This window comes from Brassica napus, chromosome C2 (genome assembly GCF_020379485.1).
Source record: "Brassica napus cultivar Da-Ae chromosome C2, Da-Ae, whole genome shotgun sequence".
NCBI lineage: Eukaryota > Viridiplantae > Streptophyta > Magnoliopsida > Brassicales > Brassicaceae > Brassica > Brassica napus.
The window spans coordinates 44584122-44598288 of NC_063445.1; the positions used below are offsets into that span (position 1 = coordinate 44584122).

The following is a 14167-nucleotide window of genomic DNA, read 5'->3' on the forward strand; positions in this document are numbered from 1 at the left end:
CGTGGTTATGCCATCAGTGTTTTTAAATTTGTAAAGCAACTCCAATTATTCACCAAATTTAGTGTTAAAATATAATAAATAGAACATTTTGATGTTTTACTTTAATTTTTAGTTCCAACTGAACTACCAAATTTCACAGTCAAATAATATTATATATTATTTTCAATTTTAATAGTACTTTAATTATTTGTACTGGTTTATGGGGATAATTGCTTTGTACCAGTTTATTGGTTGTAGTTATAGATAGCTATTACTTTGTACTAAATTTTGGCTTTGTAAAGCATCTATAACTACAACCAATTTATTTTATGTTAAAAAGTTTTCATGTTTAAGTGTAAATATTATAGCAAAGGACCGTACAAGTAACGAGCTTTCCAACTGCCACTTTGGGATCTTCAGACAAGATTGCCTTGAAGATCAACGGTTCCATCTTTTGTATGGGTTTATTTGCCAAATAACCAAAAAAAAAGAGTAATCAGATTTTTAGTAAGAGGTTAGAGAGAGATAGGAAGAGAAATAAGGAGAGAGAGGATGTTTTTGGTTAGACAGTGGGTTTGTGTTTTTTTTTTTATGGTTATAGAGTGCAAATTCCCTTTGTATAATCATCTCCTTCCTCTTCTAGTGTCATTTTCTCTCTATCTTTATTCTTTAGATCTCTTTTTTTTGGGCTGCCAGTTGTGATATATCCAGAATATTGTTATCTATAATGTGGGAATGTTGGTTGTGCTGATTCTTCCTATACCTTTGTATAGTTCGTTCTTGTTGGTTATGTTTTAGCTGCGGTTCCTAACTTAGGTTTCATTCCGTTGTATTCGAAAGTTATACCGATATGGGTTTCAGCTGTCTTTCTTTGAGTTTTTGTTTCCGAGGATTCTATAATCCGGCAGAATCTGTTTATGTTCCAACTTTACATATGAGCTACACCCCCAACTTTTAATGAATACTAGAGACTTTTCCGGGCCGGGTTTATTTTATAAATTGTTACAGTAAAATCTCTATAAATTAAGATTGTTGGGATTTTAAAATTTTATTAATTTATAAAGATAATAATTTACAAAAAATTTCTTATTCAATTTTTTCTATTTTTAAATATTTTTATTTATAAAATAAAAAAAATATTTGACTTTACCATATGTACATTATTTAAATTTTAGAAATTTAAATTTCATATTATTTTATTATTTTATTATTTTATTTGGTGTATATTTTTATATTTCATAGAATTGTTACATCGTTTTAGATATAATTTTACTGACGTAAAAAAAAAATATAATTTTACTAAATATTATCAAACTACTGTAGTTGTTTTAATATATTAAGTTATTTCTATTGGTATATTTAACTTATATATATTGGAATCAATGACAAATAAAAAGTATTAAAATGAAGTTTAAATTATTAGAATGTAAACGTAAACAATAATAAAAACACACATACTTATTCAAAATATTTTTACAGCAGAAAAAATCTGGTTTAATACATTGATAAAAGGTAGGCAGTTAATTGCTTATTGTATATTTTCTGAAAAGTTGAGAAAAATAGAATGGTTTTCATGAAGTTTATATGTCCTCAGTACCAGATATCTCTACCAAATGTTATTTTTCTATATGTTGTTCTCAGTTAAATATTATTTTTATGAGGTTCTTTTTCAGGATTTAGGAGTTCTAATGAGTTCGTTTTCAGCATTGATGTTTAACAATTCTTTTTTTTTCCACCAGCAGTTGGGTTTAGTAGAGATATGTGTTGATGGTTATGTGCATGTTCTCTGGTTGGGTTTAGTGTTTCTTCGAGCTAGTTCCGATGCCATGAGTAAGCAACCATCCATGAAGTTTATCTGAAACCAATAAAAGGAAATGAATAAAGAAAATGTGGTATTATATAAATTGTTAGATTGAGTTTGGCAGACATATAAACAGAGAAAAAGTGAACATATTAGAGTTAATGGCAGCCAAAGAGGTACTCTTGTCGATCATAGCTGATAAATACAAATGCCAACGAATTCATATCTGAATTTTACACTGAACTTTCAGAAAGAGTAACCATGTTGTTCCATTATTTGGTTGAGCATTGCGTGTCTCCGCCATATGAAGCATAATGGAGAATTGTACTCTTAGCACCTTCAATACAAAAAGAAAGAGACAAAGGGAAACAATAAGCTAGAGTTTAGCCTCTCCGTTCAAAATCTCAGCATCAATCGGGTAATATGATAATAACCTATAAGATCTATTGTGGTTCCATCTTCCACAGTGAACTGAGCAACAGAAGTTCCCAAATTCATGAGTAACTGCAGCGTCTCTTTGTGTGTTGTTCCTCCATCTGATGCTCTAAATATCACTTTGTGGTTAAAAGACATCTTCAGCTAATCATGAGAACTGAAGCCATAAGCTTTAACTCTTTCAAAACACTATCAAAACCTTTTGATCAAATCCAGCAACTAAGGATTTGTTATCCGTCAACAGGCTCCAGCAATTGAGACACTGGTATAAACTCGGAAAGCAATATCCTGCTACATCAAGGATGGCTATTTGAGCCGCGAGATGCAGAGCAGTACCTTTGTATAGGTAATCTGATCTTTGAATCTGTCAACCCAAAAAATCAAACACAATCATTGTGTCAATCTGTCAGAATAAGAGTTTATCAAATGCTTACATTATCTGGAGAGACTTTGCTTTAAGTAAAATAAGTTCAACTCAAAGTAAGTTATGTATTTCCATCGGGTAAAAAAAAACTAAAAGATTATGTTCAGATATGCAGAAGGAAATCCTAGAGAAGTACATAAACTTAAGCGACATAGATAATGGCATAACTAAAGCAACATGGAGCTGAGATTTGACAGGTATTAGCTACTAAATCTTGGACGCTTGGCTTCCTGCTCCACTTCACTGTCATTAGTTGGAGCACTTCCACCAGAAGAAGACCCAGTGTAAAAGGTTTCACCAAAGGCAGAGTTACATGTTACAATTGGCCCGGGAAGTTGCTCACCTTTAATGTCTGCCGTGACTGATCTGCTCAGGTGGTTCTTACATCTGGCAAGACTGGAGGACATACAACCTTTGAGACAGTTATGGTATTTTTCAGTGAAGCTGGGGTCAGAAACCTTCACTTTGACATTGTGGGTTTGGCCAATTGTATCCAACAGACCCTGTGGAGTTGTCATCTCATGATGAGGATCCATGGTTATAAAAGGCATGCAGTTAAAAAGGGTGCATGCATTTGGTTAAGAGCAAGCACTAATCATAGTAAATTTTGATGGTTATTTGTGTTATAACAGTTTTCAAACTACCTGAATAGGTTCCTGTCCGAGGAAGACATAGATCTCACCTATAGTAAGGGTTTCAACCTTGGTGACCTCTAATGCAATAAACATGGAAGCAACATATGGGTCCTCACTTCTCAGCCAACCTTGAACATGAACTCTGAATCAGATAAGAGTTTTGAAGTGTAAAATTCATTGCCACAGAAACACATACCAAGAGAGGTAATCAATTGTCGGAGGCACATCCTTGTCAATGAAAATTCTTGATGAAGACATGGGGCTCGGTGCAACATTGCCACTCTATTTGGAGGGATGGTTAACACATAGACGTCTGTTGGTGTTCCAAGCATATTTTCTAAAGAATTATCTATGATACTTTTTGAATCAAAATGAACCTATTAATTCTAGAACTCAGTATCATAAGCAGATGAAATCAGCAAAGACTACAACACGTTAATTATGTGAAATTTTAATATCAAAATATTAGGTGTAACATAATTGAGAAACAGAAGGATTTACCCAGCAATAATTTTCTTTGGATAATTACTGCAAATGTGAAAAAGAAACACATGATATAATAATTGATCGAAAAACCAAGCGGTAGTAAAACTCAGAATGATACTGGAAAATACTCATTTAGGGAAAATTGCACATGGACCATTAATCATGCTAAATGAATTGTTCAACTAAATAAACTCACATATGTAATTAAAGAAATTGCTAAATATTAAACAAAAATAAACTGAAAAGAAAAACAGAAAAAATAGACAACAACAAAAAGAAGCAAAATAATTCAAATCAAATCCCAACATCAACGTATGGTTGATATTGTCACGGGATGCTATTAAAAGCTAGAACCATATGCAAGGAACTCTTTATAAAAGCATAACTAATAATTTCATATATAGGTACATGTGTAAAGAAGCCAGTACCCAAAATTACACGGCATTTGAAGACCTTAGAAAACGTATTAACATGAAGCAACGTAGTGATCAGTCTCTCACCTGAGATTGCTCAGCATTAAAAGATAGAATTTCTACAATGAGTTCAATTAAAACATAGTTATTATGCAGAAATAGATTTGTATAGCGTGTTTTTTTCCTGGCTCAATAACAAACCCAGTCTAATACCAATCATTCTATTGACTAAAAGATATGCATACACCAAGGTTAGAACGCACTTGTTCCTAAAAGTAGCGAGGAGTACCCACAGCAGATTAAGCAAGCTCAAAGTAACCATCAATACTCAAAATTATTTATTTCAAAGGCTGCAGAAAAAAAAAACATGTGAAGCCCATATATTATGAAAGGATCACTAAACAGATTGTACGATGCAATACCTCTTTCTCGCTTCTAGTTTCCAAAGATGCTTGATTAGAAGCCTAAGAAGCTCAGCAAGATTGTTTTGCCTCAATCGAATTCACTCCTCATGACGGATCACAAAAGGATTTGCCATGTTCAAGCTATTTACGGTGACACTCAGATGAGGAAGATCAATTGTAGTGTTTTGTCAGTGGAGTTTCTCTGGATACTTCATAGGAAGGCCACGGTCAATAGAGCTGTCGGAGACGGGAAACTTTACGGAGACGAAGGTAGACTTCACGGTCAATCTAACAGATTTCATGGCCATGACTTTATCTTCTTTTGTGGAGGTAGTAGGTTTTGGTTTCACCAAAAATTGGACGAAGAGACTTAAATAGGAGGAGAAACAAAGGAAGATGGAACGAAACTATAAATAATAGAATAAAGAACATCATTGATTTTGCAGAGAATCAAAACGATGATGATTGACGACAAAGTGGAAGAGTCAAGCTTGCGATCTAGTTGAATGAGCCCATTTTGAAGTCTTTAGCAGTGAAGTCATGTTACATTTAATAACTAATCTTATCATTTAAATTTTGGACCTACCAAATTTTTTTATTGGGCTATCAATAATTAGATTTAAACAATAGAAGATCAATTGGATTTATAAATAGTATAAATTAAATAGATATAATTTAATGTTGTAATACTATACCTCTATATAATAAATATTTAAATATTTGTCGATGTTAACTTTTAAAATTCTAAATTTTTTTTTAAATAACAAAAATCATATTATCTAACAATGATTAATCTTTACTACCTTAAACCAATGAAAACAAATTTTAAACTATATAGTTTATTTTAAAAATTAAACAAAAACTAAATGTTTAATTATTTACTCGATAATATAAATCTATGAAGCGAAAAGTTTAATTTTTTTAAAACTTTATAAATTTGTGAAATGTTATAATATCTTTGAATATGACAATAAATAATATTTTACTAATCTTTATATATATAGTTACGATTTTAATAATGAAATAATAATCCGAAAATATATATATATAAAAAGATACAAATACATGTGAAAGTTTGAAACAATCTATTCAATGAAAAATATACAGTAAACTTATTATGTTTTAAAAATTGATAGACACATATATATTATAATATATATCAATTTAGAATTAAAACAAAATATTTATATAAAAATAAATGAAAACAAAAATCCGGGCGATTTGGCGGATCTGAGATCTAGTTTGGTTATTTAAATGAAGAATTATTAAGTACCATGGACGTGGAATATGATACGCTATGAGGCACCATATTTTGATGCGTGCGTGCGTAGCTTTATTTATTTAGTATAGATTTCTGAATTAATAGCAATTATTGAAAGTGAACAAAAGAAATTGTTGAAAAGCGAGTAAGGGTTAGTATTATGATATTATCAACTGTTGCAATTAATTGTTATCGATTTTATTTTTAAATAATTGTCAATTTTTTCTTAGATTCAAAACATTTAAGGATTATAGAATGGAGGTTCAAATTAAGTCTCTATCCAATTCGAAGGTGAACCTGAGGAAGGATCAACTGTTGCAATTTATAGTTATCGATTTTATTTTTAAATAGTTGTCAATTTTTTCTTAGATTTCAAAACAGTTAAGGATTATAGAATGGACGTTCAAATTAAGTCTCTATCCAATTCGGTACCAATTGGATTATGTGATGTAAAACCAACTCTTTGGTTAGTTCCGTCGGCCTTGTGTTAGTTACTACGAAAAATAGTTGGACTGTAACCGTACAGATTTAACTGAAAATTTTGTGTGTTTATATGTTGTAATTATATAATTATTGATGTATATAGTTTGCAGATATTTTTTATAACTTTATATTGGCTATAGTTGTAAGTTTATGATTGGAAATATTTTAAAATAAGACATGATTGATTAAGCTCTGAAATACATATTGTTCATAAGAAAATTAATTTTATTAATTAAATATATTATATTAAAATAAAATACAAATTATCAAAGATCATTATTGTTTTATAATATATGTAAAGAAATATCATGTTATTAAAATTTAATATTTTATAAAAATATATTAAATAAAAATATATATATTTATGAATGTTTAAAATTAAATTAATATTACACTATTTAAATGATAATAATTTACATATGAAAATTATATTTCTAATTATATAATATTACGAATGTTTTTACAGTTTTTACAGTCCAAACAATTGGGATGTATCTACTACAAACAAAAAAATGATATTTTTTTTATCTTTTATTGTATCTTTAGGAAAAATAAACTATATGATGATTGGTAAAAGTTAGTAAAATTTCATTGTAAACTATATAACCTTTAAAAATAAAAAATGTTTCATGACCAATTGACAAGTATATATTGATGATTAAAAAAATAAATAAAATTGAAGGAGTAAGTTAATGTCTAATCAATCATCCACATTATTGTTTAGGTAGTAATTGTTAAACCCATTTTCATAAAAAAATAGATGGTAATTTGTTGGATTGTCTTATATTCCCTACTCCACTGAGATATCTGATGTTTATTATATAGTTACTTTTCAACGGTTAGATATTCCATACTCCACTGAAATATATGATGTTTATTATATACTAGATTCTTTAACCGAATTACGCGCGGTTTATATTTTGTATTGTTTTTTTGCATTTATTTTTAAAAATTCGTTAACTTTATGTAATTTTATTTATTGAACTCAATTGTTTTGTCCTATAATTTTACGTGTTACTTGTAATTTTAAAATTTATAATTTTGCATATTTATCTATTCCTTTAAAATAGTGATCTGTTATTTGGATCATTGTGATATGACAATTTTTCTATTATTTGAACATATTATTCCATATACTACATGGGCATTTACACGCGAATGATGTGGTATAATTTGGTAAAACTTGTCATTTTTGTATGTATATTTTTGCATTCTAAATTTTATTTAGTGTAAATTTAAAATATATTCTTGTCTGACACATTTAAACCGAATGTTTTTTACTATGTTCTGCATATATTTTGTAGTACAGAGCTTTCTATTTCTATTTTTTTATTTTTGAAAAAGGCTTAAGTTTTTATTTTTAGTTTCTCAAATGTATCATAGATTATGTGTTGTAAAATAGGTTTCCATCATGCGAAACCAAAAAAGAATAACATGATTAACACAATAAAGATGAGAATATAGTGTATGGTTATTTTATTTCATTTTGTAAACTAAATATTACATCTAAAATTTAGCAGGATTCCAAATTATAAGAAGTGATATCTTTAGCTAAGATTCAGCGAAAGAGTTATAAAGAGAGAAACAACGGAAGTTGAAACGTCATCGTCTCTGATCTTGCAAGGATCAACGAAGGGAATTAAGTTTTAAAAAATGGAGGTTCATAAATGTAGGATAACGGTAATTTCAGAGACTTCAATAAAAACAACGAAGATGAATAGTTTTATTGGATTCAATAAATAGCGACATGACAAAAAAATCTTGTCAATAAATAGTAACATAGCAAAAAAATCATATTTCATTGGGTGATTTAATTTGCTGCGGTGGATAAGCTCAATGGAGCTTATATTCCCTTTTAAATAGAGTAAGATTCCATTTGGTTTCTAAAAAGTTCTCTACAATGAAAATATATTGAACCCCTAAATCCTAATTTACGAATTACTGCATGAAATTTGAGAAAAGACACACGGAACCAGTGGCGGACCCAACATTAGATTTAGACTGAGAATGGGGAGCGTAAAAAACAGTGGGAGATACGCAGGTGGGGGCCGCCCGCTTTTTTTATCCATTCACAAACAAAATTTGCAAAGATAAAAATGATGGGTGAAACACAAGTGGTCCAATATTATTTTGTCTTTTAGCCAAATAGATGGAGGAACCATCATTATCAGATAAAGGGAGTGGGTTGAGTGGAGCATAGTATGAGTTTATTCACACGATTCAAGATTCAAGATATAACAAAAAAATAATATTTTTTTTCTATAAATACACTGCTCTAATACATGTAACATTTGCATATCATACAAAAAATAGTCTTTACTTCTATCGCTAGAGTTCTATCACCGCAAAGCTTATTGCGTAAAGTCTCTTCTCCAAAGATCAAAGATCATAAGGTTTATCCTCCAAAGTTTATGAGGTATATATTCATATTATATTATTTATGTGTACTTGTAATTAGTTATATTTATAGAAAAGAACATTAGTTGCATATTTATTGGTAGCAAAGTTTTACAGTAATATTTATAATTTAAAATAGAAATAATTAAGTAAGTTAATTATAATTATATGATAAAAGACTATTAAGGTTTATTCATTACTACATTGCTAGTGTAATATACTCAACCATATAATAACATTAGATTTTATATTTTATGGTGATTCTTGTTTAAAATTTGTTATAAATTTATTTATAGTTGTGTTACGTATAGAATCTAAGCATTTCAAAATAATGAATTAACGAGATTCAATTAACAAAATCTGATTTGTACATATTAATAAAAAGAACTAATAAAAATGATTGTCTTAAACGTTAGGCCATTTATTTTCTTTTTGGAAATTTGTTTTACAATTGCCCTCAACGTAGTTGTAATAACATAGTAACTATTATATTTAAATCAATTAAAACTGTTGTCCAAAATAAAAGCAATTAAAATCTGACTTTATAATCTGACCATTAAAGATCAATTTTGTAAAGAAATTTAAAATATTATATTGTCAATAAAATTTCAAAATACACGTGAAGAAATGATAGTTTTTAGTTTTGATTTAAAAATTATATGTACGAATGATTCATAGTAATGTTAGTATAATAACTTTTTATTTTAATTTAGTTAAGCCAATAACTAAATTAAATATATTAAATATTAAAGTAAATTTATGATTATAAATTTATGTAAATAATGTAAAACCTAAATTTATTTAAATTGTGTGTAGTTATGTCGTCATCCAATCGTAGGCAAAGTTTAAATTCTTCAAGACAAGCAGACATCAATCTTCCTAGTGAAACATCAGCTCGGGTAAAATATTTGTTTTTATTTATAACATATTTGTGTTATAGTTGAATAAAAATAGTCAATTTATGAAAATTTGTAGAACGGAGCAAACTTCAAATGGACTTCTAGAAGTACTTTCAGATTGCTTGAGCTATATGATCAAGCTGTTGATATGAATAACTATCGTATAAAAGATCCCACGCCTTTTGGTAAACAGTTTATGGTTGAACAATTTAACAAAGAGTTCCAGTTAGATATAACTTATAAGTTTTTCAAAGAAAAACTTGATACCATGAAAAAAAAGTACAAGAAATACAAAGAGCTTCTAAGTTCAACGGGTATATCGGTTGATCCCATTACATCCGAAATCGATGCTTCTAAATCATGGTGGAAAGATCGTGAAGTAAGTTCAAAATTTATTTCACAGTTGAAATATATAATTGATTAATGTATAAACATAGTCTAAAATATATGTCTTCTAATTTTATTAATAGGCATGTAAGATTGTCCATGCATTTAGACGAAAACCACCACATGGATGGGATATTATGGAACGTTGTTTCAGATTATATAATGTTCAATCTCAATCTCAATATTCGGCCAGCCAAAGAAGAGAAGAAATGAAGAATGAAGAAACAAATGAAGATATGTTGTATGAAGACACGAATGGTGGTGAAATGTCAGACGATCAAGATCCAGAAACACAACACAACGAAGAAATCTATCGTGTTAACATTGACGATGAAACTCGTCCATCAAATGAGTTCATTCGTGCACAACCACGTCAAAGCTCTGTGACGGTGGATCCCATTCAAATTCCTGGTTCAAGAGTCCAACAAAGAGGCAGAGCAAGACGAGGAAGTACTTTACAAAGACCATCGGTCAAATCAGTTTTACAAGGGAGTGGTTCACGAGGAAGTAAGAAAAAACAATCATTTGAAACCACCCTAACAGATACAATGGCTGGATTTAGGGAGTTCCAACGCCAAAGCTTACAACAGTTACGTCCAAATTCCTTTGACCAAGATGACTACGATGATTTTGATGTGGCTGTGAAGATATTTGAATCGATGGGACTTCCAAATGACACCAAATTTTACTGGGCGTGCATCAACGAATTCAGGGAAGATACATTCTGGCGTAAGTATTTTATTGATAGAGCTGAAAATACTTTTGAAGAAAAGGTTCAGTTCTTACAAGCTTTAAGTGGATTTACACGTGATGATCAGTACATGGGGAAGCGATTAAGCTCTGGTAAACCTTTTGGGAGTCCAAGTTCTGGTGGCGTTCATTCAGGTAGTTCATCTTCTGGAGGTAATAATTCATGGGGGCAAACGGTAAATGGACAATGGGGTCAACAACCACGTGCCCCGCAGTGGGGTACACCACCATCTTCTCAACAATGGGGTACACCTCCAGCTGCTCAACAATGGGGTACACCTCCAGCTGCTCAATAATGGGGTGCACCACCAGCTGCTCAACAATGGGGTGCACCACCAAGTATGCAACAATGGGGTACACCTCCAACTTCTCATCAATGGGGTACACCACCAACTTCTAATCAATGGGGTACAACATCGAATGCTCAACAATGGAGTTCACCATCAGTGGCTCCACAATGGGGTACAACTTCAACTACTCAACCATGGAATTCTCCACCAGTGGCTCCACAATGGGGTTCATCATCAAATGATCAACAATGGAGTTCACCTCCAAATAACGTGCAGTATGGATTTTCACTTGAAACTCAGACCAAAAGTACAAGAACTGATGAAGAAAGAGTTGCAACTGAAACATCACCTAGAAACATATCGCGCACACGTAAATCAGGGGGATTGTTCAATATTTGGGGCACCCAACGGGGGCCTAATTTAAATGAAACCCATCAAACTGATTCAGAAGATGAAGCTTAATACAATATTTTATGATTCTAGTAATATAGATGTCTTCTTTTTATTTGAGTTTTTGTAATATCATTTACTTATGTGTAATCCAATAATGTCATTTACTTTCATATTCATCTAATTTTTTTTAATGAAATTTAGGTTTTTCGTATATGCCAACTACGGTCCCAAAGAGTTCAGCTTATAAATTACGAAGAAAGAGTTGAGTTGTGGAATTTGGAGAATGAACAATTTGAAGAGTTAATTATTCAACCGGCATTGAGTTACTACAATAGACATTTTGTAAGAGGACCAGCCCAAACTGATAATGGATTAGGGTGGAAAAATATTTGGCATGGATTACAAGAAGATCATGGCGCTTGTCTTCAATTACTGCGAATGTCACTTGATTGCTTTAGAACATTGTGTCATCAACTGGAAGCAACTTATGGATTACAACCAACACTGAATGTAAGCATTGAAGAGAGTGTAACTATGTTTCTACGTATATGTGGGCACAATGAAGTTCAGCGAGATGTTGGATTACGATTTGGTCGAACTCAAGAAACAGTGAAGAGGAAATTTTTTGAAGTTCTTAAAGCAACAGAGTTACTTGCTTGTGACTATATCCACACTCCAACACGGCAAGAACTCCATAGGATTCCCGAAAGACTTATGGATGGAAAATATTGGCCATTTTTTAGTGGATTTGTTGGAGCGATGGACGGGGTTCATGTGTGTGCGAAGGTCAAGCCAGAGTTACAAGGAATGTATTGGAATCGACATGATAGAACATCATTTAATATCATGGCCATTTGTGATATATGTTGTTCACATATGTTTGGAATGGAGCCCCATGATCTTGTCATGATACATCAGTTCTTACGATGGCGCAAAACAATGATCCTGAATTTCCGTCACCACCACCGGATAAGTATTATGTTGTTAGACTCTGGCTATCCAAATAAACAAGGTTTTCTTGCTCCATATAGATCTTCACGAAACATGGTCGTTCGATATCATATGTCACAATTCGAAAATGCTCCTCCTCCTCGGAACAAACAGGAATTTTTTAATCGTTGGCATGCATCTCTGCGTTCAGTTATTGAAAGGACATTTGGAGTTTGGAAAAAGAAATGGAGGATTCTTTGTGATTTTCAAAGATACAATATTGAAGTGCAAAAAAGAGTGGTATTGGCTACAATGGGTATGCATAATTTTATTAGAATTTCGAATTTTGTGGATGATGATTTTGCAGAAATAATGGGACAAACACATATTGGAAACACCGAAACAGAGATTGATACAAATGAGATGGAAACACCAGATATAGCTAACGGGGATTTGATGGATAATATCAGAGAACAAATTACAAATTTACTATGGGCAAATAAAAATACTATGTGATATGTTTTACAAATGTTGTATTTAAATTTATGTTATTTTTTTATAATATATTATGTATTTGTTGCATTAATTTTTTTAATAAAAGACAGTATCTGAAAATTAAATAAAATTTTGTACATTTCAAATTATAATTTGAACCACCTTTTATCCGCTTTCACCATTCAAACAAATATTTTAAACCATTAGATCCGCTAGATCCGCTCTCGTTCCGCTAAATCCGCTAGATCCGCAACGCTTGATCCGCTTTTTCCATTCGGAGCCTTAAGGTGGTTCAATATGTAACTTAAGAAAAAATTAAATATGAAATGGGGTCAGGGAGGGATCGAACCCGGATTTATGGGGTGTCAACAAGGGAAATCAACCATCAGAATTACTTAATCACAATGACATCGAAGCCCAAAAAATATTTTCTTAATATTTATGGTGTGTCATATGACCCCCCTATTTCTTTAGTGGGTCCGCGCGCCACTGCACGGAACTAGTTTCGGGAGCTTTATCGTCTTGTGATTTCAATTATTCACATGATAAAACATTAAAAGAAAAATCAATCTATTTGTTTCTTTTCTTGGAAGCAACTACTTAGGGTATGTGGTTTCTCCGCTACCATCCGTAAACGCTGTTTTTGCGGTTGGTAACAGTTGTTAGCGCTTTGTAACAATCGTTCAAACATTTCCAAACCGCTTCAAACCACTCTAAACTTCATAAATTCAAAAGCTGGTTCTAGCTAGCGTTTGCGGTTGGTAACAGTTGTTGGCGTTTTGCAACAATCGCCTAAATATTTCCAAACCTCTTCAAACCACTCTAAACCTCATAAATTCAAAAGCTGGTTCCAGTTAGCGTTTGCGGTTGCGAACGGTTGCGGGAGGATAATTTTTTTTCTTTTTTTAAAACAATATAAATACAAAAGTAAAAATATTCAATAAAAATTTAAATTGGAATTATAAAAATACTAAAATATATCTATTATATTTTAATTAATATTATAAAATTTTAAAATAAAAATATTTTCTATAATTTTTTTTAAAAAAATTAAACTATAACTTTCTACAAATAATCTGTATATTTATTATAATATTATGATTTTTGATATTTTATAATTATATAAAATGTTAATATTGTTAATTTATTATTTAGCCGCTGCTGTTTTTGGTAGTTAACCAGTCATAAGTATCCTGCAAACGCATCAATTTCTAACCGTAGAGTCAGTCGTACAAATCTCTTAAAACCGCTAGAAACCGCAACCACCCGCATCCGCAAACTCCCACAACTGCAACCGCTGCGTTT

The 14167-nt window shown here is 31.1% G+C and overlaps 1 protein-coding gene across 1 annotated transcript; it reads left to right on the top strand.

The window, feature by feature from the left end:
- Positions 1-9765: 9765 nt before the first annotated feature.
- LOC106378412 lies at positions 9766-11050 on the top strand. The gene is made up of 3 exons (XM_013818542.2): positions 9766-9994; positions 10179-10310; positions 10407-11050. The coding sequence occupies exons 1-3, from the start codon at positions 9766-9768 to the stop codon at positions 11048-11050; spliced, it is 1005 nt and encodes a 334-aa protein (XP_013673996.2).
- The last annotated feature ends 3117 nt before the right edge of the window (positions 11051-14167 follow it).

Coding starts and splice junctions, on each gene's coding strand:
- LOC106378412 (XM_013818542.2), top strand. CDS start 9,766: ATGAATAACTATCGTATAAAAGATCCCACGCCTTTTGGTAAACAGTTT. Junction 9,995..10,178: donor ATCATGGTGGAAAGATCGTG/AAGTAAGTTCAA, acceptor ATGTTCAATCTC/AATCTCAATATTCGGCCAGC. Junction 10,311..10,406: donor AGAAACACAACACAACGAAG/AAATCTATCGTG, acceptor TGGATCCCATTC/AAATTCCTGGTTCAAGAGTC.